The 25,675-nt window shown below is 46.1% G+C and overlaps 1 protein-coding gene across 1 annotated transcript in view; it reads right to left on the bottom strand.

Annotated features, from left to right (window-relative positions):
• Positions 1 to 470: 470 nt before the first annotated feature.
• CCDC175 (coiled-coil domain containing 175) overlaps positions 471 to 25,675 on the bottom strand; it is a 414,158-nt gene continuing 388,953 nt past the window's right edge. The window contains exons 17-19 of the mRNA XM_078660614.1: positions 15,209 to 15,311; positions 5,383 to 5,426; positions 471 to 848 (exon numbers count right to left, since the gene is read on the bottom strand). Coding sequence (XP_078516740.1) covers positions 657 to 848; positions 5,383 to 5,426; positions 15,209 to 15,311 — 339 coding nt within the window. The 3' untranslated portion in view covers positions 471 to 656. The remainder of the gene's footprint in view (positions 849 to 5,382; positions 5,427 to 15,208; positions 15,312 to 25,675) is intronic.

Raw genomic sequence — 25,675 nt, forward strand, 5'->3', positions numbered from 1 at the left:
ACTGGGGTATCCGGTTTAAGTAAGATTGTGGCAAGTAAAAATAAAAGCATTTGTATGAGAGTAGGTGGAATTGCCAGATTTATTGCACTAGAACTACTCCATAAACAGAATAGAAAAGAATATCTCAATACAGTCCCTTCAACTGTGAACTACATAGAAAAAAAACAATCTTCTTCTCCGGCACCGGACAACACACAAACACAGTACTTCCTTTATACCTGATATTTTTTTTACTCCATAATCACTTCATATAATGAATGTCAATATATCTGAGAAATGTTGATCATGTTCTCCTCCTACAAGTAGTAGTCAAGGTCTCATGTTTTTTAATTGATCTATTTTGAATTCAAATTTGGAGAATAAGCATTGTTATTCTAAAATCGTATATGCTACTTCAAAATGGTATTGTAGTATTTATTTAATAACACCCATCAAACATAAAGAAGCAATACACATACACAAAAGAGCAGTGTCTCCAGCAAATCATTGAATTTTATTGGCTAGATTTGAATCATTTTATTGTCAAACTGTTCACTTGAAGAATGTAAGTAGCTGGTTTCCCAGCATCTGCTACATTAAAATCTTTTATTATGGAAAAATATAATAATTTAATAATAGTAGTGATGTTTCTTATTGGAAATTATAATCACCCAGATTTAACTGGTGCTCTGGACTTCCTGCTTCTGTTCAGGTCTCACCTCTGTATCGCACTGTAAAAGTGATTTAATACCAGTATATTTATCGTGTAACTGTTGGGTGAGATTTTTAAGTTTCTCCTCTCTCTTCTGAATTTTTCTCACCAATTCCTTTATGGCTTCCAGTGTCTCCTGATCACGCTCCGCAAAGTCCTGAAAGATAAAAATTCAATATGTTAGAAAATTCTCAAATATATGCATCTATACATCCATGCAAAAACAGATGCAGTGTTAGCTGATGCTTTCAATGTCTGCATTATACAATGTGAGTCATTGGCTGAGGCCTTCAAGATACAAATGCTCAGATTAGATAAAGGAGGCAACAGGTACCACCAGGTTCTAATTACTGTCATTATGTAAGAAAGGTGGAAATGACTGGTGTGCTCTGCCAGCATCATCATTTTGCTAGGGGCATACATCATGCATATGTGGACAGCTCGTTCCCATCCAGCACTGGTGAGAAAACCTCTGCATACCTCACCTTATTGTTAGTGCTTCATTGGTGAGGTGCCTCCCAAGACCCTCTATGTATTGAGGATCTCACCTACCTCGCATGAACCAGCGCTGAGATTTTAAAAATGTATTCCATTGGAGTGTTGAATGGAAGAGACGCACTCATGAGTTGAACACGCCTGATGTCTCCTCGTGGGTGTTATTGTGTGGTGGACAGAAATACTGCCAGCCCTACCAGGATCAAGAAGTCTGATAGTTCTGTAGAGTCATCAAGTGGTGCAAGTTGGTTCATTAAGGATAGCCAAAGATGAGAACTGCAACTACAGGTATAGCATGAAAACTGTAAAATGTGAACTATCAATCATAGCACCGTCCTTTGATTCTTTGATGTAAACCTTCGTATGGTTTGTTGGGATGTTATAGATGTACGGGGATATTTTTGTCATCACAGTCAATGTTTTTCCTGTTCTTGCCTAAAATCCTCATTGGCTGTGTGTTGAAATTCCTTACTCTCAAACTATGTCAACGAAAATCCCAGTTTTGAACCCAAAAGAGACCAAAAGCCTTTGAGACAGTAACATATTTAAAATATATCATTAGTCTTGTAAGAAATTGGTTTATTAGTTGTGAAGGATGCGTGTCTGGCACAAGTAATAGGTCCACAATTGTCTTGTAACTGGGAACCAAGTACCCCATTGTAGCACTTGACTGTCTCAAGGTAGTGAAACAGAGCAGTCAACGGCCTACACAGGACGGGTTGTATGGGCTAGCAATCACAATTCACTAATATGCAATAACAACACTCAAATGCATTATTGTCCAGTCAGTGCTTTTTGATTTAAAACAAAAAAGTACTTTTATTACAGGCACACACACACTACTAAATATGAAGTGATTTACAAAAATGTAAATCAGGTAGATGAAAAAACCCTTGGTCAGCCACGGCCCGTGCAGGAAAGAGCAGTGGGCTGGGGTAGTGGGGGAGGGGATTTTGACAGACGACGAGGAGGGAAAATTATTTATCTAATTTCCCTCGTGGTCGTCTGTCGAATCCCCCAACCTGGCCCCACCGCTCTTACAAATGTGGATTATTATTATTATTACCTGCAAGGGCCACGGCTGCCCTTGGTGACACCCTCCTGTCACATTACACGCCTATGGCAGATGCCATTTACTGCTTTCATCACAAAGGTTTGTTCCATAAATATGACAATGTTTTTGATGGAGAGACAGCTAATTTGGTGGCAATAAAGAGTGGGATTATGCCCTGGTAGACTGTACAAAGTTCATAAAACTTTATGTTTTAAGTTTTGTATAAGCAATACCCAAACAATGACAGACTTACAGCATTATACACAACATAGCGAGCATCAACTGTAGAGCATACACTTTCCAGTTTCCATTATGCCTATCCTTTGCCTCACCTGTATTTTTTTTAACATATTTCTATGGCGGTGCTCCCTCTCACCGTCCCTTGTACAATGTAATACAGTCAGCCATTATAATTCTTTGACATTATTATGTTAATTTGTTAGCACGCTAAGATTCCAGCAGGCGAAGCGTAGACAGGATGAGCGAGCGCTAGAGTCGGCGCAGGCTTGGGAAACGATAGTGCAGGCCCTGCGCGACCATAACATTCATACTGACACAGACAGCATAGAGGGGGACGGCCTGGATCCCACTGACGCGACATAATAGCATAGCACGACGCCACCAAGGCAGACTCACGGCCTATTTATCATGTGATGAACATACACAAGTTGATCCACCGATGACGAGCGGGGTGATGGGTGGGGGATAGAGGAAGTGGAGTGATTTTGATCCTATAAAGCACCGGGACAATGAATAGCGATGACCACCACCATCTTCCTCTGGGGGGTAGGATAAGAGGAGGGAGGGAGGAGGATAGGTCTGAGACACTTGGATAAAAAGCAGATGGGACTTACTATATTGCCTGTGAGATACTATATGTATGGAGAGGAACACGCTACAAGAACTTGGCATACGCCGCCCGACCCCCGGGTTGTGGGCTGAATGGCCGTGTATAGAGGATATGTGGTTCCCACCCACACTAGATTGCGTAACGATGCAGGCGCCAACGTTGTACTTAATTTCACTTCCTGCAATAAAAATATATTTACCAAAAAAAAAAAAATTATATGTTAATTTGTTTAGCTTATGACTGTTGCCTTCCATGATCCATTATAGCCTTAAAGCCCGACATAGCGTGCTCTACAGGGCATTAAAGGCCCGCTCCAGCGTTAAAGGCCCAAGCCGAAGTCGAGGGCCTTTAACAAGGGAGCGGACCTTTAATGGCTGGTAGAGCCTGCTATGGAGGGCTGTAAGGCTATAAGAAAATTCCGCCCCTAGAGGCGTTTTTTGTTTTTTAGTCTAATGTATCTGTCACTGCGCAAAAAAAACCTAATCCCTTTTTTAAAAAAAAATTCTGTAATTTTTTATTGTGTATAAAAATATATATTTACATGGAGCATGGAATATACATGAGTGGAGGAAGAGGGAAGAGAAAGAGGAAAAAGAAAGAAAAAAGGCGCCGGGGGGGGGTTGGGGGTCCGTGGGACAAGATACCAACCAAACATCGAGAAGGGGGGCAGCAGGAAACAACGACAAGCAGGACTTGGAAACTGACATCCGAACTATTCGAACTATCGAAAAACCTAATCCCTTTATTGAAGAATATGAATGCCACCTTCATTAGGTTGCTCTTTGAATTTGCAAAACTGACATGGCAATGGCAGAACACTTGATTTTTTAGTTTATCTGGATATTTATTCCAAGAAGACGTACACCCTTTTAATTATAAAGACAATATGGAAAGAGCAGATGATATAGATCCATGTTTGCACAGGAATGAAACAAAAGGGTGATTTTAAATTGTGTAAATATTTGAACATAGGTTCTCTTTAGAAGTCTGCATTTTTGCATATTTTCTAATCTATGCAATGACACTGTGTTGCATTATACGTTACATGTTTTTTTATCCCAGTGTCCTTTTTTATGCAAGACTTTTTATGTTTATAAATTGGTATTCATCCGAAATTATTATTTATTGCTAATACTTGTTAAGTATAATGAGTTTTGTCTTACCGATGAGTGAGTTTTTTTTAAATGCGTTCATTACAGAATTTCCAGACACTCAACCACAAACATGGCAAAGGCAGACAAACTCATAAAGGGGATAGTAGAAGAAAACCAATAAAAAATTCGGCTTTGGGGTCATTTATCAAACAAATCTACCTCCAAATGAACATACTACGGACAGGTTACAGGCTGTTATTTATGCTTCAAGGAAACAATGGCCATTGGGCCATATTTTTAAAACTATCTAATTTACTTCTTGACATTAAAACAACGATGAACTAATCAGTTCAACAAAAAGTGACCATCTACACAAATTGCATAACGAACACGCATTTGCCACCAATCATTATTTTTGTCACATGCATAAGATACATAAAAGCATTTGAAAATATTTTGTAGTGCATTTCAGGAAAGAGTGCTCGTTGGTGCAAGTAAGTGTGATAATGTGCGTCACCTGTCTGGTTATAAACATCCCATAGCCATTGGGTGATAAATCTTCCAGTCGCACAATGCCTGAAAGACAGTGGAGAACGCAAAATAATGTCTCCCCCCTGCAGAATGCGAAGCGGGGCTCCTGAGTCTCCCATACCTCACAGCTGTTCAAATGCCCCACCCTGCAAGGATTGAGGGGCCAATGAAGAGGTGTCGGAGATTTTTTGCATGCATGACTAAGCATTTTAGTGCGGTGATGCAGACACCAGCACTAGAATGCGTTAGCCTAACACCTGATGCGTGGTACTTGGCAGGGCTGAGGGTTGGGGTGCCCTGAAGAGTCAGGGTCCCTCTGTGCGGCACGGGCTTGCATTGCGCCCCTGCTAAATGACTAGTTTGAACGTTAAAGTGGTATATATTTGATTGCGCATATTTTATGTGAACATGGGGCTTTAACAAAACTATTCAACTGTAAGCAAATACGTGAAATACGGGATGAGACCGTGGCCAGAACCAATTAATTTTTCTTATTGCCCCATTTCCTTTTTCATGTATTCATTTTATTTAATGTGCACAAAACAGCATTCCGCCTTACAGCCACACTCGCGCAATTTTGGAGATAGGACAACAACAGATGGCGCGAGATTTAAAGTGGTATGAAAAAACAATAAGTGCGATTAACACATTTTCAAATATGCAGTACCTTTCGGGTTGAGGTTTCCCGAGCCCATCCCTTCATAAGAAGATCTAAAACAAATTCAACAGAAACATACCAGTTATGCAACGATAATAATTGTTTTTAAAAATTGCATTTATGTCTCATTTTAAGTCAGAGAAGAACAAGTTACTTACCTTCGGTAACGATATATCTGTAAGAAACAGTAGTTAGTATTAGATTCCTTACCTTAGAATAGCCCCAGGCGTCAGTCTGGATCCGGAAACTTTTGCGTAGCAGTACCCCTGCGCGTCGGTAGGCGTCGTCTGCAGGCGTCTCCTGCGGCTCCGCGTCCGTCGTCGGCGTCCTGCGCCGTCGCTGGAGTATATAGACGCCGCCTCTGCGCGCTGACGTCAGTTCTTTGTACACAGCTTTTCCGCGCCAGAACACGCAGAGTCATGTGAGAACCAACACTGGTGCCATTTAAAACTAGGGCCCTGAAAGGGATGTCCTTAACCCTAGGTATCAGTTCGCAGAACGGGGAGGATGGGCGGGGCGGTAAGGAATCTAATACTAACTACTGTTTCTTACAGATATATCTTTACCGAAGGTAAGTAACTTGTTCATCTGAAAGAAACAGGTTAGTATTAGATTCCTTACCTTAGAATAGATACCCCAGCAATACCAACCCCGGTGGTGGGTCTGCGAACCAATACAGCTTACACCAGAAAGTCCTGGAGGACAGAACGGCCAAAGAAGCCATCCCTCCGGACTTGACTGTCCAGGCAGTAGTGCCTTGCAAACGTGTGCAGCGAGGCCCACGTAGCCGCCTGACAAATGTCCTGCAAGGGGACTCCCCGGCCCAGGGCAGTAGTAGCCGCCGTGGCCCGAGTGGAATGGGCCCTCAACCCAACAGGAGGCTCCTTCCGAGCCAAAGAGTAGCACGCTTTGATGCACAGGACGACCCACCGAGAGATGGTCCGTTTATGCACCGCCCGTCCCTTCTTCGCACCCACGTAGCCAACAAACAGTTGGTCATCCATCCGGAACTGGCGAGTGCGATCCATATAAAATGAAAGCGCACGTTTTGGGTCCAGACGATGGAGTCGCTCTCCATCCTTTGAAGGATGCGGAGGCGGGAAGAAGGAGGGTAAGGTGATGGACTGCCCGATGTGAAAAGCAGAGACTACTTTGGGCAGGAAAGAAGGTCTAGTTCTCAGAACCACCTTGTCTGGATGAATGGACATGAAAGGAGGTTTGACAGAAAGAGCCTGGAGCTCACTCACTCTCCTGGCAGAGGTGATGGCAACCAGGAAGGCCGTCTTTAAAGTCAGGAGACGGAGAGGACAGGAATGAAGTGGCTCAAAGGGAGCACACATCAAGAAGGTCAGAACCAGGTTCAAGTCCCACTGAGGCATCACAAACGGAACAGGTGGATACATGTGCGTGATGCCTTTCAAGAATCTCGTTACAATAGGGGACTTGAACAAAGAAGGTTGATCAGGCAGCCTTAGAAAGGCCGAAAGGGCAGAAAGGTAGCCCTTGATAGTACCCAGAGCAGAGCCCTGCTGGGCAAGAGAGAGAAGAAAGAGGAGAACCTCGGAGAGAGGGGCAGAAAGAGGGTCCACAGCCTTTGCTGTGCACCATGCCACAAATCTGTTCCACCGGCAGGCGTATACCGACTTAGTGGAGGGACGCCTGGCTGCCAGAATCACATCACAAACTTCAGGAGGCAAGTCAAATGGCCTCAACTGTCGCCGCTCAATCTCCACGCATGGAGGTGGAGACTGGACAGGTTCGGGTGGAGGACCGTCCCCTGCTGCTGCGACAGAAGGTCCTCCCGAAGGGGCAGGCGGATCGAGGGACCGACTGACATGCTGAGTAGCTCGGGATACCAGTACCTTCGAGCCCAGTCCGGAGCCACAAGGATAACTTGGGCCCGGTCGCGCCTGATCTTCTTCAGCACTCTGGGCAGAAGTGGTATAGGCGGAAAGGCGTACAATAGACCGCAACTCCACGCGTGCCGAAAGGCGTCGCCGTGCGAGTGCAGTCTTGGAAACTCCAACGCGCAGAACTGATGACAGTGCGCGTTCTCTTCTGTGGCGAATAGATCTAACCAAGGCTCTCCCCATTGCAGAAAGAGGCCTTTCGCCACGTCCGAGTTCAGACGCCATTCGTGATCCACCGAGCACCGACGGCTGAGTTCGTCCGCCCTGGCGTTCAGAGAACCTGCCAGGTGTTGAACCGTCCGTCACGCTCTGACGTTCCAGCCATTGCCAGAGACGCAGAGCCTCCTGGCAAAGGGTCCACGACCCCACTCCGCCCTGCTTGTTGCAGTACCACATGGCGGTGGTGTTGTCCGTGAACACCTGCACCACACTCCCGTTGACAAAGGGGAGGAATGCCTTCAGTGCTAGGCGGATCGCCCGCAGCTCCAACAGGTTTATATGGAGCCGGGACTCCGCCGGAGACCAGATGCCTCTGATCTCCGCCTCTCCCAAGTGGCCTCCCCAGCCCTGGAGGGACGCGTCCGTCACAACTACGTGCTCCGGTTGGGGAAGGGAGAGGGATCTGCCTCTGACCCAATCGCGGTCTGTAAGCCACCACTGCAGTTGTCTCGCAGTGCCCTCCGAGATCAAGACATGGTCGGACAAGTTGCCCTGATGCTGGGCCCACTGAAACTTCAGGTCCCACTGCAGAGCCCGCATCCGCCACCGGGCGTGATGCACCAGAAGGATGCAGGAAGCCATCAGCCCCAGCAGCCGCAGCGTCAACCTGACCGAAACCCGGGATAACGGCTGAAAGATGGGAATCAAAGCCTGTATATCCCGGACTCGCCGTTCCAGAGGATAAACCCGAAACTGCGCCGAGTCGAGAACCGCTCCGATGAAAAGGAGCTTTTGAGAGGGACACAGGTGTGATTTCGGCACATTGATGGAAAACCCCAGCTCGTGCAGGAGGTCTGCCGTCATCTGAAGGTGGTGGACGACTGTCTGGGGCGAGCCCGCCTTCAACAACCAGTCGTCCAGGTAGGGGAAGACTGAAACCCCCAACCGGCGCAGATGGGCTTCGACCACCGCCATCACCTTTGTGAACACCCGTGGGGCGCTGGTAAGGTCGAATGGGAGCACGATAAACTGAAAGTGCTCGTGGCCTACCATGAACCGCAAGTAACGCCGGTGGGCCGGCAGGACGGGGATGTGAAAATACGCATCCTGCAAGTCCAACGCTACCATCCAGTCTAGCGGGTCTAGAGCAGCCAAGACCTGAGCCAAAGTCAACATCTTGAACTTCTCCTTCCGGAGGAAGCCATTGACGTTCCGTAGATCCAAGATAGGACGTAGGCCCCCTTTGTCCTTCTTGGGTACCAGAAAGTAGTGGGAATAGCAACCACATCCTACTTCTGGCCCAGGAACGCGCTCGATGGCCCCCTTGGCCAAGAGGGCCGTAAGTTCCTCCTGCAGAAGTGTCAAGTGGTCCCCCGACACACGGTGGTTCTGCGGTGGCATGGCTGGAGGAGTGGTCTCGAAGGGGAGGGAGTAGCCCCTTCGGACGAGCTGCAGCACCCACCTGTCCGATGTTATTGTGCGCCAGTGGGAGAGGTGATGGCGAACCCTGCCGCCCACCGGCGTCACATGGGCCTGAAAGCATGGACTAGGAGGATTTAGAGGCGGATGCTGCGGGGGGAGGTGTGGTCTGACCTCGCCGCTGTCCCCGACCGCCACCACGGCGGTTCCCACGGCCGCCGCCGCGTTGAGAAGTCTGTTGCGGCGCGTGGCTGGCAGCACGTGTGGGACCGCCCCTTCCGTGGCCACGAAAGGAGCGAAACGAACCCGTTTGCTGGCGCTGGGTCGAGAGACCCAAGGACTTGGCCGTGACCCTGGAGTCCTTGAAGCGTTCCAGCGCGTGGTCCGCTTTGTCGCCAAACAGGCGACTGCCATCAAACGGCATGTCCATCAATGCAGTCTGGACATCTGCTGAGAAATTGGCGGATCTCAGCCAGGCGTGGCGACGAATCGCCACCGTCGTGGACATCGCCCTGCCCAGTGAGTCGGTCGTATCAAGACCACACCTTATGGAGTATCGTGCTGCGTCTCGGCCTTCAATCATAGCCTTGCCGAGCTTAGCCCGTACCTCCGGCGGGCATTCAGGCAGCAGTTCCGCGACCGTATCCCACAGAGAGTGGGTGTAGCGGCCCAAGAGGCACGCGGTGTTGCAAGACCGCAGTCCCAGACTCAGGGACGAAAATACCTTCTTACCATACTGGTCGTACCTCTTAGATTCCCGGTCGGGCGGGGCCGACGGGAATGCGGTCTGGGAAGTCGAGGCCTGGATCACCAGGCTCTCAGGGGTGGGATGGGTGGACAAGAACTTTGGGTCATCCGTACACGGACGGTGGCGTCTGGCCACGTTCCTATCAACAGGCGAACCTGAAGCGGGCCTGGACCACGTGCCCAAAAGAACGTCAGTTAAGGCCTCATTGAACGGCAGCAGTGGCTCCTGTGGGCATGACTGCGGTTTGAGTACCTCAGTGAGGATGTTAGTCCTCACGGCCGCGACGGGGAGCTCAAGGTGTAAGGCCTTGGCAGCCCTCATCAACACCACTGAATAAGCTGCCCCCTCCTCCGTAGCCACGGTAGGAGGCGAGACAAAGCCAGGGTTGGGGGAGTCATCCAGACCACTGGCGTCATCCAAGTCACCTGTCCAGTCCACATCGTACTGACACTCGCGGGTCAGAGGGTCCTCAGACCCCTCCCACTCCTCTCCGCAATCTACATCCTCACCATATTCGGAGTCAACAATGTAGACCGGCTCCCCGGGGTCAACAGGCCCCATCGGCATCGGACTCGGCGTCGGGCGATGCCGGTTCGACTCCGCGGCCGGAGTCGGAGAGGGAATGGGGGCGGCGCCGCCCGGAGCCGGCGCCGGAGACCCGGCGCCACGCGGGGGCGGCGCCGTGGGTTGCCCCGATGGAATCGGCGCCGGAGAGGCCGGTTGACCAGACGGCGTCGACCCTGAAGGTCCCTGCGGCGCCGGGGCCGGAGCCGTCGGCGACGTCGGGGCCGGAGCACCCGACGGCGTCGAGGCTGGAGCACCCGAACCGCTAGGGCCCCCGGACGGGACCACCGGGCCCGCAGGCGCCGTAGGCCCCGTCGGAGGAGACAGTGCCCTCATGGCCATGAGGAACGCCGCTATCTCCTCAGGTGACGCGCCCTGCCCAGGGACCGCAGGGTATGGAGCAGGCCGCGTCGGCGACTCACGCGGAGCCGCGGGGGTGGGGCCACCCGAACCCCCGGCCGCATTGCGCGAGTGTCGGGGGGAGTCGGGGGTACGATGACGACGCCCCGACTTCTTGTGCTTCCAACCTGAGGAACCAGAGGAATGGTGACGACTCCCGGAGCGCTCGTGACGGCTCCGCGATCGCTCCCTCGAATGCTCCCTAGACCTCCGTCCGGACCGGGACCGCTCTCGACGCGGGGCCGACACCCGGAGCTCGAGTAGCTTGCGGGACGGCTCTCCGTCACAATTTTTAAAACCGGGCATCCTACCGGCACCTTAAGAGTAACAGGAAAGATTCAAAAACTTTGGTCAAAGACCGGAGTACTGCTCTTCGGATCTGCGCTAACTGGCGCGGAAAAAAGAAGAACTGACGTCAGCGCGCGGAGGCGGCGTCTATATACTCCAGCGACGTCATCACGGCGCACGACGCCGACGACGGACGCGGAGCCGCAGGAGACGCCTGCAGACGACGCCTACCGACGCGCAGGGGTACTGCTACGCAAAAGTTTCCGGATCCAGACTGACGCCTGGGGATATTCTTAGGTAAGGAATCTAATACTAACCTGTTTCTTTCAGATTTGATTAAATATATACACAATTTGCAACATATTTCTCTGAAATAGGAAAGCCATCATGACATTATTCCAATAAAATAATTGTATATTTTTCTAAGTTGTCCAATACATTGATAAATTCCCCATTTTCAATTATTATGATCCTATGACGTCACTGGACAAGGAGGTGGCATTTGCATTTGTACTGGCAGTGGCGTTTTTTAAACTCTGACTGGGGCAATGAATCAAAGTCCACATGGACACTTATTGGCTAAAAACGTATTGAATATGGTGCAAACCATTCACAGATATCACAGCAGCGTCTCATGGGGGCTATGACGCGCTAAATAAATGCAAGTGCAAATAATTATGTTAGATAGGCTTAAAATATACACATGGAAAAACTAAACTGATGTTCTATCTCCGCTGAAATGAACAGAACTACTGTAGTAAACACTATATCGAGAAATCGATTTAACCTCAAAGGTAGAAAATGCCCAGGTAAGCATAAAAAAGAGAGGGTGCCACAAAGTTTCATCAAATTGCTAATATTTAACCATTCCCTTCATTAATATTTAAGGGTGTTTGAGGTTCCCAAAATAAATCTGTCAAAACCTTACTAATGAGAGACTGTGTGAGTCACAGTACTAAGTGCCTGATTTAGATCTTGGCGGACAGGTTACTCCGTCACAACGGTGGCGGATATCCTGTCCGCCAAAATATACATCCCATTATATCCTATGGGATTCATATTTCCGCATACCGGATAGCACATCCGCCGTGATCTGAATCAGGCCCTTAGTCTTAATCTGCCATGTAAGTAAGAAAGAAAGCCTTATACTTCAGTCTGGCAGCATAAGGAAGCCAATCACCTTGAGATATGTTCTTCATAACCACCCAAAGGGATTGGATCCGAAAGTTAAAAGAAGAAACACTTAGGCTGAAGAATTCTGCACCACAAATATCAAGAACGAAAGCCACAGAGACTAGACTTGCCCAATCAACCAATACAGAACCTAAAAGATAGATTGTATAGGAATATCAAGCTCTGCCCCTCATCCATTTGACCGTATTGGTATTGTTTCATAGTGGACAGCGCTATAAGTTAGTGATGTAAGCTATACCTACGATCCGCTCATCAGGAAACACCATATCTTTCTAAAATATTATTCTCTAGACCGAAGATAGGGACTAACATCACCAAGAAACTCTCAAATCAACCTTTGATGTTGGCAGCTCAGTCTGGGTCCCCCACAACACAGACATCATGCATGTCAAAAGTTAGGGTCAAGGAAACCCGGCGTCTGGCACACAAGAAGAGGAATCTCCTCATTACCAATGTGCTGAAAACTTCAAAAAGGGGACCCCAGGACACCTTGTGGAACAGAAATCCATCAAAGCTTATCAGCAGTGTTGGCAGAACTTAAAGTATGTCATGAGGATATTTCCTGCACGATTGGGAACTTACATCTGACCCCATTATAATAGGAAATGGCCACAGTAAACACCAACTTCTTGAGAAGAGGACCAAGTCTCATGAATATCAAATCAGATCCGAATCTACTTATATGATAAACATCAGACTTTAGTCCACAAGCATTTTGTCCGCATACCTTTACTCTGTGTATTTTACTCCTCAAGTCATTGCTCCAAAGCTACAATGAAAACAATAACTGGCTTTAAAATGTGAGTCTTGACTCCTCAAATATATCTTTTAAAATTGACTGATTCACCACATAGACTTAACTGAAGTAAATATAACTTGTGCACTTGTCATGCAGTGATGTCATTAATGATGTTATTAGTAATTTTATGAATGATATCATAGGACATGTCATGAGTGAAGTAGAATGTGAGGTCATAAAAGCAGTGCAAGGCGGGGGCACAAGTTATAGTTACTTTAGTTAACTATACCTGGTGAACGTACGTTTTTTTTGTTTAAAATTGTATTTTTAACTGACATTTTGACCTATCACGTCACTTTGACCTTTTTTTTAAGTGAATTTCTAAGGTTTTAAAAAAATGTAAAGGAGGTATTATCAAGCTTAACTATGACCTCAGTTTAACCTTTGTTTTTCTCAGTGACTATCTAGCGTTTTGAAGCGAGATTTTACTACCATACCAACTATCGCTCACGCAGTACATGACCTATCAGAGTGCGTCATTTGTCTTATTTTCCCTCAGTACTCAGTACTCGGTACTCCCTCTGTAGTACATTGCTGCTAGATACATTTTGTAGCTTAAAAAACGGGTAAATGAATTTTCACCAAATCACAAAAAAGAAAGCTTTCCTGGTAAAAATCTAGCTTTCAATCAAAAGTGGTGTAATTCCATTCAGCGGTTTGGGCTGTAGCAGTGTCTAAAGTTCCTATGGGAAAAACGTGTTTTGGGATCCCCTTTTACTGCTTGACGGATCACCCCAAAACCTTTAGGGAAGGAACTGATGAAGATGAACCTTTTTTGTGCAAAGTTTTAATATGGGTGAAATGATGCCAAAGTTATTAGCACAACAAAAAATAAATTTCCTATGGAAACTTATCCCTAACTATAACTACACAGTGGTAATGCCACTGTGCGATATATACATTGATATATTTAGATGTACATATATATTTTTGGGGGGCTACCACTCGAAATCCCCCTTTTATTAGTTTATTGGGGGGGTAACTCCCTGACACTATCAATTTTATTATTTTTTTTTTAAACCTTACCTTCCGTTACCTCTACTCAACCCTGAACCTCAACACATACTTTTCCTTTTACCTCTAACCACCCCATAACCCTAAAATCCCCCTTTACATTCCTTGACCTCTACCCACATTACCCTAAAATAATCTGTACCCAACACTCATTAACCCTAAAATCACCCTTACCGCCACTTCCTCTACCTGACCCTAAAACCTAAAATCACCCTTACCTCCCTTTACCTCTACCCACCAATTAACCCTAAAAAACACTTACCTGCGGAGCAAAGACTGAGGAGTAAAGGCATGCATTGGGTTACTTGTATTCCGGTTACGGCAGGACCTTTTCTGGCAGTTGACCCTGGACTGTTCCTATTGGAGCAGGGTCAAGACTGAATTTGATATTGCTCGGTCCAAACTGAGGTGGGATGGTGGGCAAAAGAACCAAGGGTTGGAATTCTACCCCGAGGGGATGCGTTTAGACATATTGCAAGCATTCCTCTCGTCACCTTTTGTGTGTTCCATACAGAGTATAGGCACATATAGAGTAAAGTCTGAGGAGTAAAGTCTAAGGAGTAAAGTCTAAGCAAACTAAAAACAATGGTGTAAAGATTACGTACCTAAATCATATCTATCAGAAACAAGAACAAACCCAACTGCCACACCACCAGGGACCCAAGACCACAGATGGACAAAATATCATGCACAAATTGTAATGGAATCAATGTATTAGAAAAATGGCCAGCCTGAGAAAAGCCTTATGCCTCAAGACTGCTCTCTTTGTTACCCATTCACAAGCTAAGTGAAATTGGGGACTATTCCTTTACAAACAGTACTTTTGGTAAGTTTCTAACCAATAAATACCATTGTAAAAACCACCAGAATTTTGTGCCATCTGCTCTTTCCTGGAGTTAGCTTATTACTTGAATCCCCTTTTAGGAGTGTCCTTTAAGGGCACGTTCCACCTGAAAGGGGCTGCCTTCCAAGGGACATAGGCAGAAGGAGCCAGAAAGAACTATCATCAAATGGTGGCCAGTATATCAACATAACAATCTGTTAATTACCCTATAAAAACCTTCTCATTTAATTGTTTTCCCTTTTCCTTTTCTTCTGACATATCATTGCCGTTTTTGTAAACAAAGAAAATTAATTGGTTGAATGCCAATACAATGTGAGTGAATCAGAGATAATAGGACACACTAACTTAACTATTGCATTAGAGCACTGATCTTTGCATAGCAGGGACAACTAAATGAAAGCACAGGATTCTGATATATTTATTATTCACAATGCAATTTAATAGAAAAATTATTTTATTTTGTATTTTAATATGTCAATGAACAAGATACAACTCACCATATAGCAATATCAAATGATTATCCATATCTACAGCGGCATCCCTCTGCTTTTCAGCTTGATGAATAGCTTTACGAATTTCATGTATTTTCTGTTCATTATTCTGTCAAGTAATTGAAACAATGAATGTGAGTAAGAGAGATGAATTCAAGGAGATTCGTTAATTCAAAAAGGATTCACTACTTCAAAAAAAAAATCATTATTTATTTGTAATTCTTAATTTCTGAGCTTGGAAATTCAGCTACCTTTCTCTTTCGTATTTGTGAATTCCATGTCCTGTGGATAAGATACCAGAATAAAATCTTTGACGCCAGTCCTAAACTGATATTGGAGCCTTGAGAAAGGAGTATATTCTTGGTACTGTATCCTCCAGATATTGTTCAAAGTTATCGTTGTACAGATAAATGTACCGCAGCAAAGAGTTGGGGAACCAATTAATTGACTAAAAAATGAGTTTTGCATGACCCCATATAAACTGTACTCTTGCACGTTCAAATAAGGTAATAGCAATACTCAGATAGATCAAACTTCTAAAATTCTAAAATCTCCAGGCCTCAGCCTACAAATAGGTCGATCTAGATAGTGGATGAAGAACAGTGGGCCAATAAATAACAGGGAATTAAAATGCATTGCATTTTATACGCAGAATCAGTTCTGAGAAAAAACGTTTAGTAGGCCACTTGGCTATGAACTATCAAAAATAATGGCTCTAAATGTCTATAATTGTTCTGATCACCTTCAACAGAAATAAAAAGTTAAAAAAGAAAGAAAGAAAGAGAAGACAATAGGAAAACACTCTGTTGAGGAAGCAATGGATAGATTCAAAGCAGCAAAAGATTTCAGAGTCTCAAAGCCACTAAAGTGATACCTGGGCCTCCGTAAACCTTTCCGCTCTGTGGAACAATGATCCCTGGTCAAAATTTATCCTTCAAGATCACTTTTGAAGAGTTATCTTTTTTCCTTTACTAAATGTCTTCTGGGGCTGGCATGTTTAAAATCTGTTTGATAACAACCTCAAATTGCTCCAAGTTCCAGCATATGCAAAGCTTGAAGAGGTGTATGATCCTTCCCCAACCTGGCCTCCAAACTGTGGAATGCATTGCCGCTCAGTTTGCTTTGCAGTCCCCCTTGGAATCGGTGTTTAGACTTAATTTCAGAACCCTACTCTTCGACACCTTTCTAATGGGTGTAAAGACAAATAGTTCCTTCCCATATGTTAGCTTCCCCCTACCACCGGGACACCTCCCAGGAGGTAGCTGTGCGCTCAACAAATGTCATGAATTTAATTGAACTGTTGCCTACGATTTAACAAACACGCCTTCTTTGGTGGCGAAGAAATGAAATGAAGAAAACATTAGGCTGTGAATTGTTTATCTTTCTGAAAATCACACTGTAACTGAGTAGGCATTCTGTCAGTAAATGTCATAATGTGGCTGATAGTGATGAAGGGTGTACACTTGTAAGTCAATTGCGGCTCACACTATGTTGAAAATCACTTCAGATCTCCTCTGAAAAGAGTGCCTCTCTCTCCACTTCCCTGAATGGCTCAGTGTTGCACCCTACTTAACTCTTGGGAATCTTCTCCGGCAACCTTTGTGGTCACTCAAGGAAAGCGCCATTGCCATACCAGGGTCTTAGGATCATTACGCTGATGACCTTGCAAGTGAAGTGCTCATCAATGGGGCATCTTTTGCCAGGAAGGTCTTCCTCGACGTTCAGGACTTCAATGTTGAGGCACGTCGCTCCAAGATCATTGATTTTGAGATCTTCACTCTCAATGTTAAAAGTCCTGTTGTCAAGGCATTCAACATATTTAGCGCTTTAAACAATATGCCTACAATTGAAGGAGGTTGCCTAGCCCCAGCTGTTCTGCCTGGCTCTTTTGCTGAGTGGCGCTCTGCCCCCCCGCATACCTGACTCAGTCCTCTGACCAAGACTTTATGGCTCTTGCGGATCTGAAACATTTTTTGTCTGCACCCCACCCGGGTTCCCTCTTTTCTGCCTCAATTGCCTCTCTTTGTTCGTGTCTCTTTTACTTTACTGTTCCTCTATTAGTGCCACTGTTGCCTATTAATGTCTCTCTTTTTGTGCTGCTCTCGCCACTCTCGCTCTCTTTTGTGTCTTTTTTGCTTTACTGACCCTCTTTTTGTGCCACTCTTGCTCTCTACTGTTTCTCTCTGTGCCCCTTAATGTCTCTCTTTATGTGCTTCCCTGTCTCTTTTGCTCGCTTTTGCTTTGTCACCCCTTGTGTGCCGGGCTCCACTTTTCTGCCCTCTTCAACCCATTCATGCACCTCATGAGCACTGCTAGACCCATCCACCACCCCAAGCCCTTCTTAATGACAGCTACAGCGCAGCTGCAAAGTAGATGTGCCGCTAGTGTGTCAAAGGTGCACCAAAGGAAAGCTAGTCTGCGCTCAACCATGCCTAGCTCCAAAACCCCCGGCCCACCAGCCACCCACGACAGACTCAGGCACTACTCTGCAGAAACCCTCCACGATCTCAACCATGGACGCCCAATCCTGTACTGCGGCAAGACCACCCTACCTGCTGCTTCTCTTGACCAACCCTAAAGACAGCTGCCAACTCTGACCACAGAACATACAACCACACAAACCTCTCCACCGCCTTGCGTAATGCACCTTTCACCCTCAACTGCTTGCTCCTCAAAACATGCTGCCTTGCCAAGACTGCCATAGATGTCTGGGATCTCCTGCATGACCACTTTCCAGACCTGCTAATACTCACTGAAACATGGCTCAACCCAGCATAGACATAGCAGTGGCCACCATTCCTTGGTACAAATTCACAGGACTGGACAGAACCAACAAACCCTGGAGGACTTACCATCATCTACAGCTAGGAAATCATCTGCTATGTCACCTCGGCTGACACCAGCAACTGGCTGGAATACATGGCTTTTAAAACCATCATCTTGCTTACCCTAACCTTAGGAGGAGATCTACTCCCCATCTCCCTGGGCCCAGATAAACGTCAGCTCCGCACTCGCAGATCTCATAAACCCTCTGGTCCTCACATCTAACTCCTTCACACTGTTCAGCAACATCAACTTCCACCAAGAGGACCAGACCGACACTAATTCCACCACCGTACTGGACGACCTCAGCCTCTAGGAACTCACCCAGCAGGTGAAAAACCCTACCCATGTGGCTGGACACCTCTTCCACCCCATCTTCACCAACTTCTCCAACATCACGGAAAACAAACCCCCCACTCCCACGTGGATGGACAACTCCCTCCTCTGCATGTACTGGCCCAACCATCCCAGAAACAACAACACACAGACACCACTAGAACAAAATCCCTAAGGACATTTGGATCTCCAATTTTGAACCTCCCGCCTCCCCATGAGGCCAACCTGAAAGAACCTGAACATGTGAATCACCTCCTGCACAGATTTCCTGGGTCCCCTGAAAACCTCCCCCACACCTCACGCCAAGCCAGATGCCAGCTGGTAGACTGAGAAGCTCTGACTCATGAAGCATCTCTACAAGCAGCTGGAGCAACAATGGCACTACTCCCACAATAACACAAAAACTCCTTCAAATCGGCCACCTGGATCTTTCACAAGCTCCTAGCATTCACAGAGCAGATTCACAACAGCTCCAAATGCACCAAAGAAATCTTCACCATAATGAAATAATTCACGTTCCCACTTGCCAGCTTCACAATCGTCACACCCTCCCAGGAACTCTGCAATCTATCCACCTACTTCTCAGAAACAAATTGAAAACTTCTACAACTTCACCTCCCAATTGGGTATCTCCACTCTCAATGTCCTCCACTTCAAAGACAGAAGCACCCTGAAAACCACCATGAGCTGCTGACCAGTCATCACCACCACATAAACTGCTAACATCATCCACTTAGGAGCCCCCTCAGACCTGCGCCCACACTACGTCTTTACCAAAGGTCTCTACCCCATCTGCACACCTCTCACACCGATGCTCAACCTATCTACCTTCACTGCCACCTACCTGGACTCCTGGAAACACACCACCATTCTACTACTCCTCAAAAAACCTTCGGCAGATCCCCTGACCATGGCCAAATATAGGTATATCTCCCTTCTCCAGACAATGTCCTGGAGAAGGTGATCAACCACCGCAATACAAACCACTGTCAAGAACCTTCACAATCTAGCTTCAGACAAAATCACAGCACCAAGCTGACCCTCATCATAGCCATTGGCACCATCACTCTCATCATGGACAAAGGTAACACAGCAGTCCTCACTCTACTAGACCTCTTTAAAGCATTCAACACCTTTTCCCAATCCATCCATATCCAACATCTCCACAAGGCTGGAATTTATGGCCCAGCACTACGATGGATCAGCACCTTCCTCTCTGGATGCACCCATTCGATCAGCCTAGTCCCTTACCTGTCCAACAGGTATCCATAATCCATAATCCAACCAATCAGATCTTTGGCATCCCCCAAGGCTCCTCCCTGAGCCCCACCCTACTAAACATCTACAAGGCACCCCCTTGCCAAAACAATCTGCTCCCACAGATTCAGCAATGTCCCCAACAATGATGGCGCACCGCTCTTTCTCTCCCTATCCGGAAACAGTCTCCTCCCCCAAACAAACTTTGTCAGTTGCATGTCTTCAGTAGCAGACTGGATAAGCACCTACTGCCTCAAACTCAACAGTTACAAAACCAGCAAAGACCCCTCTCACTCGTGCATGCGTGGAAACACCACATCAACATGAAATTATTTTCTGCTGCCCAATTCATTGCCACTGCATTGATGAGGCTTTTGTTTGGGGCATACAGTCGTCTCTTTGTTCGTGAGTACAATCCCCAAAACATTGACCATCTCGCAGCCATTTTGTGGCTTTGGTGTCCATTTTAATTGAGCCATTTAAACAGCAATCCACCTGTTCTGTCTATTCTAATATCCAGCATGGCTCCTGAGCGAATCAGAGAATATCAATTCAGTGAGACAGAATTACAAGTAGTTGCAGAGGAGATGGCCTATGAGGAAACATGGCTAATGGGGCATTTGGTATTCAAACCGCATAAAAATTATGGCAACACATCACTGATAAAGTCAGTGATGTATCTGCTTACTCTAGGAGCGGGGATGAATACAAAACATGCTTTAAAGATCTCAGTTAAGTTTATGATCTGCTTAACAAGCACAGATGGAACTGAACTCAAAAGAACTCCTTGAGATGAATGTGTGTACAGAATAATTAAAATTACCAGCAATGGGGGAATTGAAGGACCAGCAGAAGTTGAACATATGGAGGAACCTCAGGTGAGTGGAAAAAACACAATATCATATAGGGTATACACATCAATATAAAGCATAGTCCTAAAAGTCATACTGAACTGTAAATATTGATGTTTGCATGCTTTTCTTATAAAACAAAATATATGAATGTCTTACCAAAGAAATATAATATTCTGATATGAAGCCTATGGGACTGATCCTGGTTTGTGGTGTTTCATCCAGAGTGTCAACTCCGGGAGAAGTAACTCAATTCAGAAGTACAAATCTCTTTGGACATAGAACTCTCTGGTCCTCAAGCCTGATGAATGCAGGCCCAGAGACCCTGGGCCTGTCTCAAATGCTTCAGGGGCAGGGATTGTGGACAACATCACAATGTGCCCTACACTCAACCCCTGCAGTATCCTGGAGGGAAAACAATGCCTGCTCTGCACTCATGATCACCACTGAACCCACCCTCTCGCTCGACACGGGCCCTTATGCAGACACTTTCCAAACATTCAACATTGGCTAAAAATGTACGTGTTTTTCCCTAGAATTTTAAGCGTATGCACTGTAAATAACCCACTATTTATGGTACCTCACAGTTAATAAAGCAATCTACAAAAAAATTCACATAATATTTTTAGAGGTAAAAAACCGGTTGAGAATCAGAGACTCGGGCCTCCAGTATGAACCCCCCCCCCCCCCGCCCCCACACACACACTAAAAACAGCGACAATGATAATTGGGTTTTAAATATTTTTGTAATTTACATTTATTGAGATTGCCTTTGAGAAAATACTAAAGATGATTTTCATGATTTCTTTGAAGAACACACATCAGAGAAAGACACAGATCAGCCCTCTTCAAGTTATGCTCCACCCCCATCGACTACAAGCACCCAATAACAAAGTCTGTGACAGCGGCAGGTTTCACCAATGGAACAACAGCGCAGACACTGAAAATTCATCAAGCAACAACAACCTCATTTGCATCATCTATCACTGTGACCACGAGGAACAATCACACCAAGGCAGCATGTATGACGTTACAACGCATACATTTACAACGCATGCACTTACAACGCAGTTTTTACATCGCAACATCCGCTACAACGCATTCCATTACATCACATGACACTACATCTCATATTAAAAAACTACCTTTGGAACACATTCCATTACATCGCATGCTATCTTTACAACGAATACCATTACAACGCATACCGTTACATTGCATTTAAGGTAAGTATTGGATAGTATAGGGGTAAAAATTAATATTCAACTCCAGGGGGTGCAACAGTAGGGTAAGTGTTGGATATTATAGGGGTAAAAATTACTATTCTACCTCCAGGGGGTGCAACAGTAGGGTAAGCATTGGATAGTGTAGGGGTAAAAATTACTATTCTAACTCCAGGGGGAGCAACAGTAGGGTAAGCATTGAATAGTGTAGGGGTACTATGTGTTGTAATGGTATTCGTCATAGTGGTATGCGTTGTAATGCCTGCATTGTAGTGACATGCGATGTAGTGTCATCCGTTGTAATGGCATGCGTTGTAATGCCTGCGTTGTAGTGACATGCGTTGTAAGGGATGTTGCGATGTAATGGCTGTGTTGTAAGTGCAGTGCGATGTAATGAATGCGTTGTGAAGGTTGTTTCCCCCCAAGGCAGCATGCTTGAGGAATTGTGACCATTGAACAAACTCCTTCTGAGAGAAGTACAACTTCCCCACGCTCTTTTATCTCAGTACCTTTTTCAGCACCAGTTCCCCAAAGTGTGATATATATGCCTACGGCTGAGTGGGAAGCGGAAGGAGAATATGAGAGGCTGCGTGAGGCACATGAAGGGACAGAAATGAGAGTGGAGCCTGTCTGCCAAGCAAGACACTTAGGGCCCGATGTAGGTGGCCATTTACCGACCGGTAAATGGGTATTTGTTATGTAGGGGCCCTATTTTACCGACTCGGTAAAATTACCGAATCTGTAAATTAACCGAATCGGTAAAATACTGATTCGGTATTTTTACCGATTCGGTAATTTCCTGATGTAGGTGGGACTCTTCTGAGTCCCAAAGGCCTTACAGATTCGGTATTTTACCACCCAATCCAATTGGGTGGTAAAATACCGAATCCAGGTGTGCGTGCACATGTGTGCATGCACACCTATGCCATGTGACAGACAGACATGCCCTTAGGGCATGTCTGTGTGCCACGTGGCACACATGCCTGTATTTGGGGTGCTAGAGGGTGTCAAAGTGACACCCCCTGCACCATTGCTGAAATCGGTATTTACCGAATCGGTAAATACCGATTCGGTATTGCCCATTGATTCCTATGGGCTTCAAGGCCCATAGAAATTAATGGGCAATACCGAATCGGTAATTACCGATTCGGTAAATACCGATTTTTACATATTCGGTAATTCAATTACCGAATCTTCCTACATCTCCCTCCTTCATAATTACCGATTCATAAATACCGAATCGGTAAAATTCGGTATTTAAGAATCGGTAATTAAGATTTTCCTACATCTGGCCCCTAGGCTTTTACCTGCTGAAGTTCCACAACCAGTGACCACAAGCTCTGTTGTAGACATATTGGCCCAGATATCACTGAAAATTGCTGTCATGGAAGAAGCAAACTTTACAACACGATTCACCTGACTCCACAAATGCATTTACTGCAATGAGCAACAGGATGGAGACTCTGTGAGACAAGGAGTCAAATGATGAGCCTGCAGCAACAGCAAAACAGAGCAACTACACGTCATCATGTACAGTTGGGACGCAGCATAAAGTCAGCTCAAGGAGAAAGATTGTGGACCTTTCAGACAGACACAAGCACATTCTTGTACATCACATTTTCTGAAAAACAAATGTGGGCTATTTTCTCAATTCCCTTTGGCGGAAACAACAAACCCATTGGTACCGTTAGAATCCCCAACATGTGGGTAAAAAAAAGGATGCAAATTTGGCTTGGGGATCTAGTAAGGGGAAAAGTTATGAGGGCTTATGCACTAATTTCCCCAATATCAAAAACCCCTCAACTCTTCAAAGGGCTTCAGCAGCCAGTTACTTACAAAGCTTGTTTTAATGTCGATCTGGTTACACATTTAAAAATGAAGAACATGTTTGTGTTCATTGCAACTGCCGCCTCGATGGAGGTGGCAGAGCTGTTCTGATTTAATTAGACCTCTCTTCTGCCTTCGATACGGTGCCCCATGGGCTTCTCCTTGCCAGGCTGTCTGCTATTGGCATCACCGGAACTGCTCTGGATTGGCTGACGTCATTTCTTGATGACAGGACGCCACAAGTGTGGCTGCCACCGTATGCCTCTCCCCCTAGAAAACTCACAACTGGAGTCCCGCAGGGGTCTACACTTAGTCCCCTTCTTTTTAATGTTTATTTGACTCCGTTGATCTACCTGGCTGAACATTTGGGGGCTAAAATTATGGCCTACGCCGATGACACCCAACTTTTGTTCACCTGGCCGAGGGACAATTTGGACACATCGGCTGTTCAGCACTGCCTTTCATCTGTCTTTTGGTGGTTAGCGCTTGCCCAACTAAAGTGTAACGAAGATAAGTCCGAGGTCCTTTTCTATAGTTTTTTCCCCGATAACTTTAAAAATCTTTTGTGGCCTCCTGACATTCCCTGCCCCAAATCTATGGGAGGTCCTGCTAAGAACCTGGGGGTTTGGTTTGGAAATGATCTGAAGTTCGAAGATCATATTAAAAGACTTACTGGGGCCTGCTTTGGAACTCTGAAAGCTTTACGCAGATTTTTTCCTCTTCTGCCAAGAGAGGCCAAAGAGACTGTGGTGCACGCCCTCATTCTCTCCAGGCTGGATTATGCAAATGCCCTGTTCTGTGGCCTTCCTTCCTATCTGATCAAACGGCTCCAGGTGATTCAGAACGCGGCTGTAAGACTCCTGTTTAATCTGCCTAGGAGATCCAGCACTCGCCCTCACCTGCGCAGCCTACATTGGCTTCCGGTGGCACAGCGTATTACCTTTAAAGCTTTGGTCCTCTCCTTTCGAGCGATCCATCAGCTTGGACCACTTTACTTGAGAAAACGCTTCTCTCTTTATGTCCCCAATCGCTGCCTTCGATCAGCTAATCAATGCAGGATGGCTGTGCCCAGATTTAAGTTCACCAGGCTGGGAGGCCAGTCTATCTCGGTGATAGTTGCGAGAGTCTGGAATGCTCTCCCTCTCCACCTGCGGGCAGCCCAGACCATCTCATGCTTTAAGAAAGGTTTAAAAACTCACCTGTTTACTATTACTGATTAAATTATCCATTAGTCCCCCTTTCTGCTCACCGCACTTCATTCCACGCTCCGCGCCAGGATACTCGTGAGTAATAGAGCGCGTTATAAAACAATTAATAACATAACATAACATTAATAACATAACTGTGATCCTTGCAACTTTTTAGGAAAGACATATTTTGTTGTATGAATATTTTCGGGGATTCCACATATATGAATAAATAGTGTTTAGATAAAATCTGTTAAACAAATAATGGATAGATAGTGTAGTGTTCCCGTACCTTTTTAATCAAGGGGCTGATCTCATATTCAAATTACAGAGTGACTCTTCATCCCAGGAACACCTCTCCTGCTTAAGATTAAAAAACCCTCCCGGCCCGCCCCCTCCTCGACTCAGCCATCTTCTCCTACGGTACATCCTCCTCCTCACAAACAGCAGCGGCGGCGCACCAGATCATAAAGGAGGCACAATCGCCGAGGAGGGCTCTCGCAATCGCCTACCCTCAGGCCTACGCATTAGCAACCCACTGGATCTTCCCTGCCCCCAGGTGACGCGCACCCGTGCCAGCTCACTGGAACTGCTGGACCGGCAGTCAAACTTCGTCCGCCTCTTCCCGCCCTCTTGGATCGGACTCAGACCTCTCCAGAAGCCCTCGGATGCCAAGCTCGGTAGAGAGGGTTGGAACGGGACTTACGAGCTCCGACGGAGCCACTGCTGCCTTGGCCATGTCCAGGACTCCTAAACTTCTAACGCACTGATGACATTAGATTATACCTCGAAACAGAAGGGTCCACCCATGCCACTCATTACCCCGCTAAACGTTTTAGCTTAGCTACTGTTACTGTCTATTTGGAGTTGTTTTTCTTTTTGTTCCTTCCTTAGGGCGGCAGATGCTTCAGTTTCAGAAGTGTAGGGTGGGGGGAGTTGGGAAGGGTTGGGTAGGAGATGGAGCACCCG

Source organism: Lissotriton helveticus, chromosome 9, assembly GCF_964261635.1.
Source record: "Lissotriton helveticus chromosome 9, aLisHel1.1, whole genome shotgun sequence".
In the NCBI taxonomy this organism is placed as follows: Eukaryota; Metazoa; Chordata; class Amphibia; order Caudata; family Salamandridae; genus Lissotriton; species Lissotriton helveticus.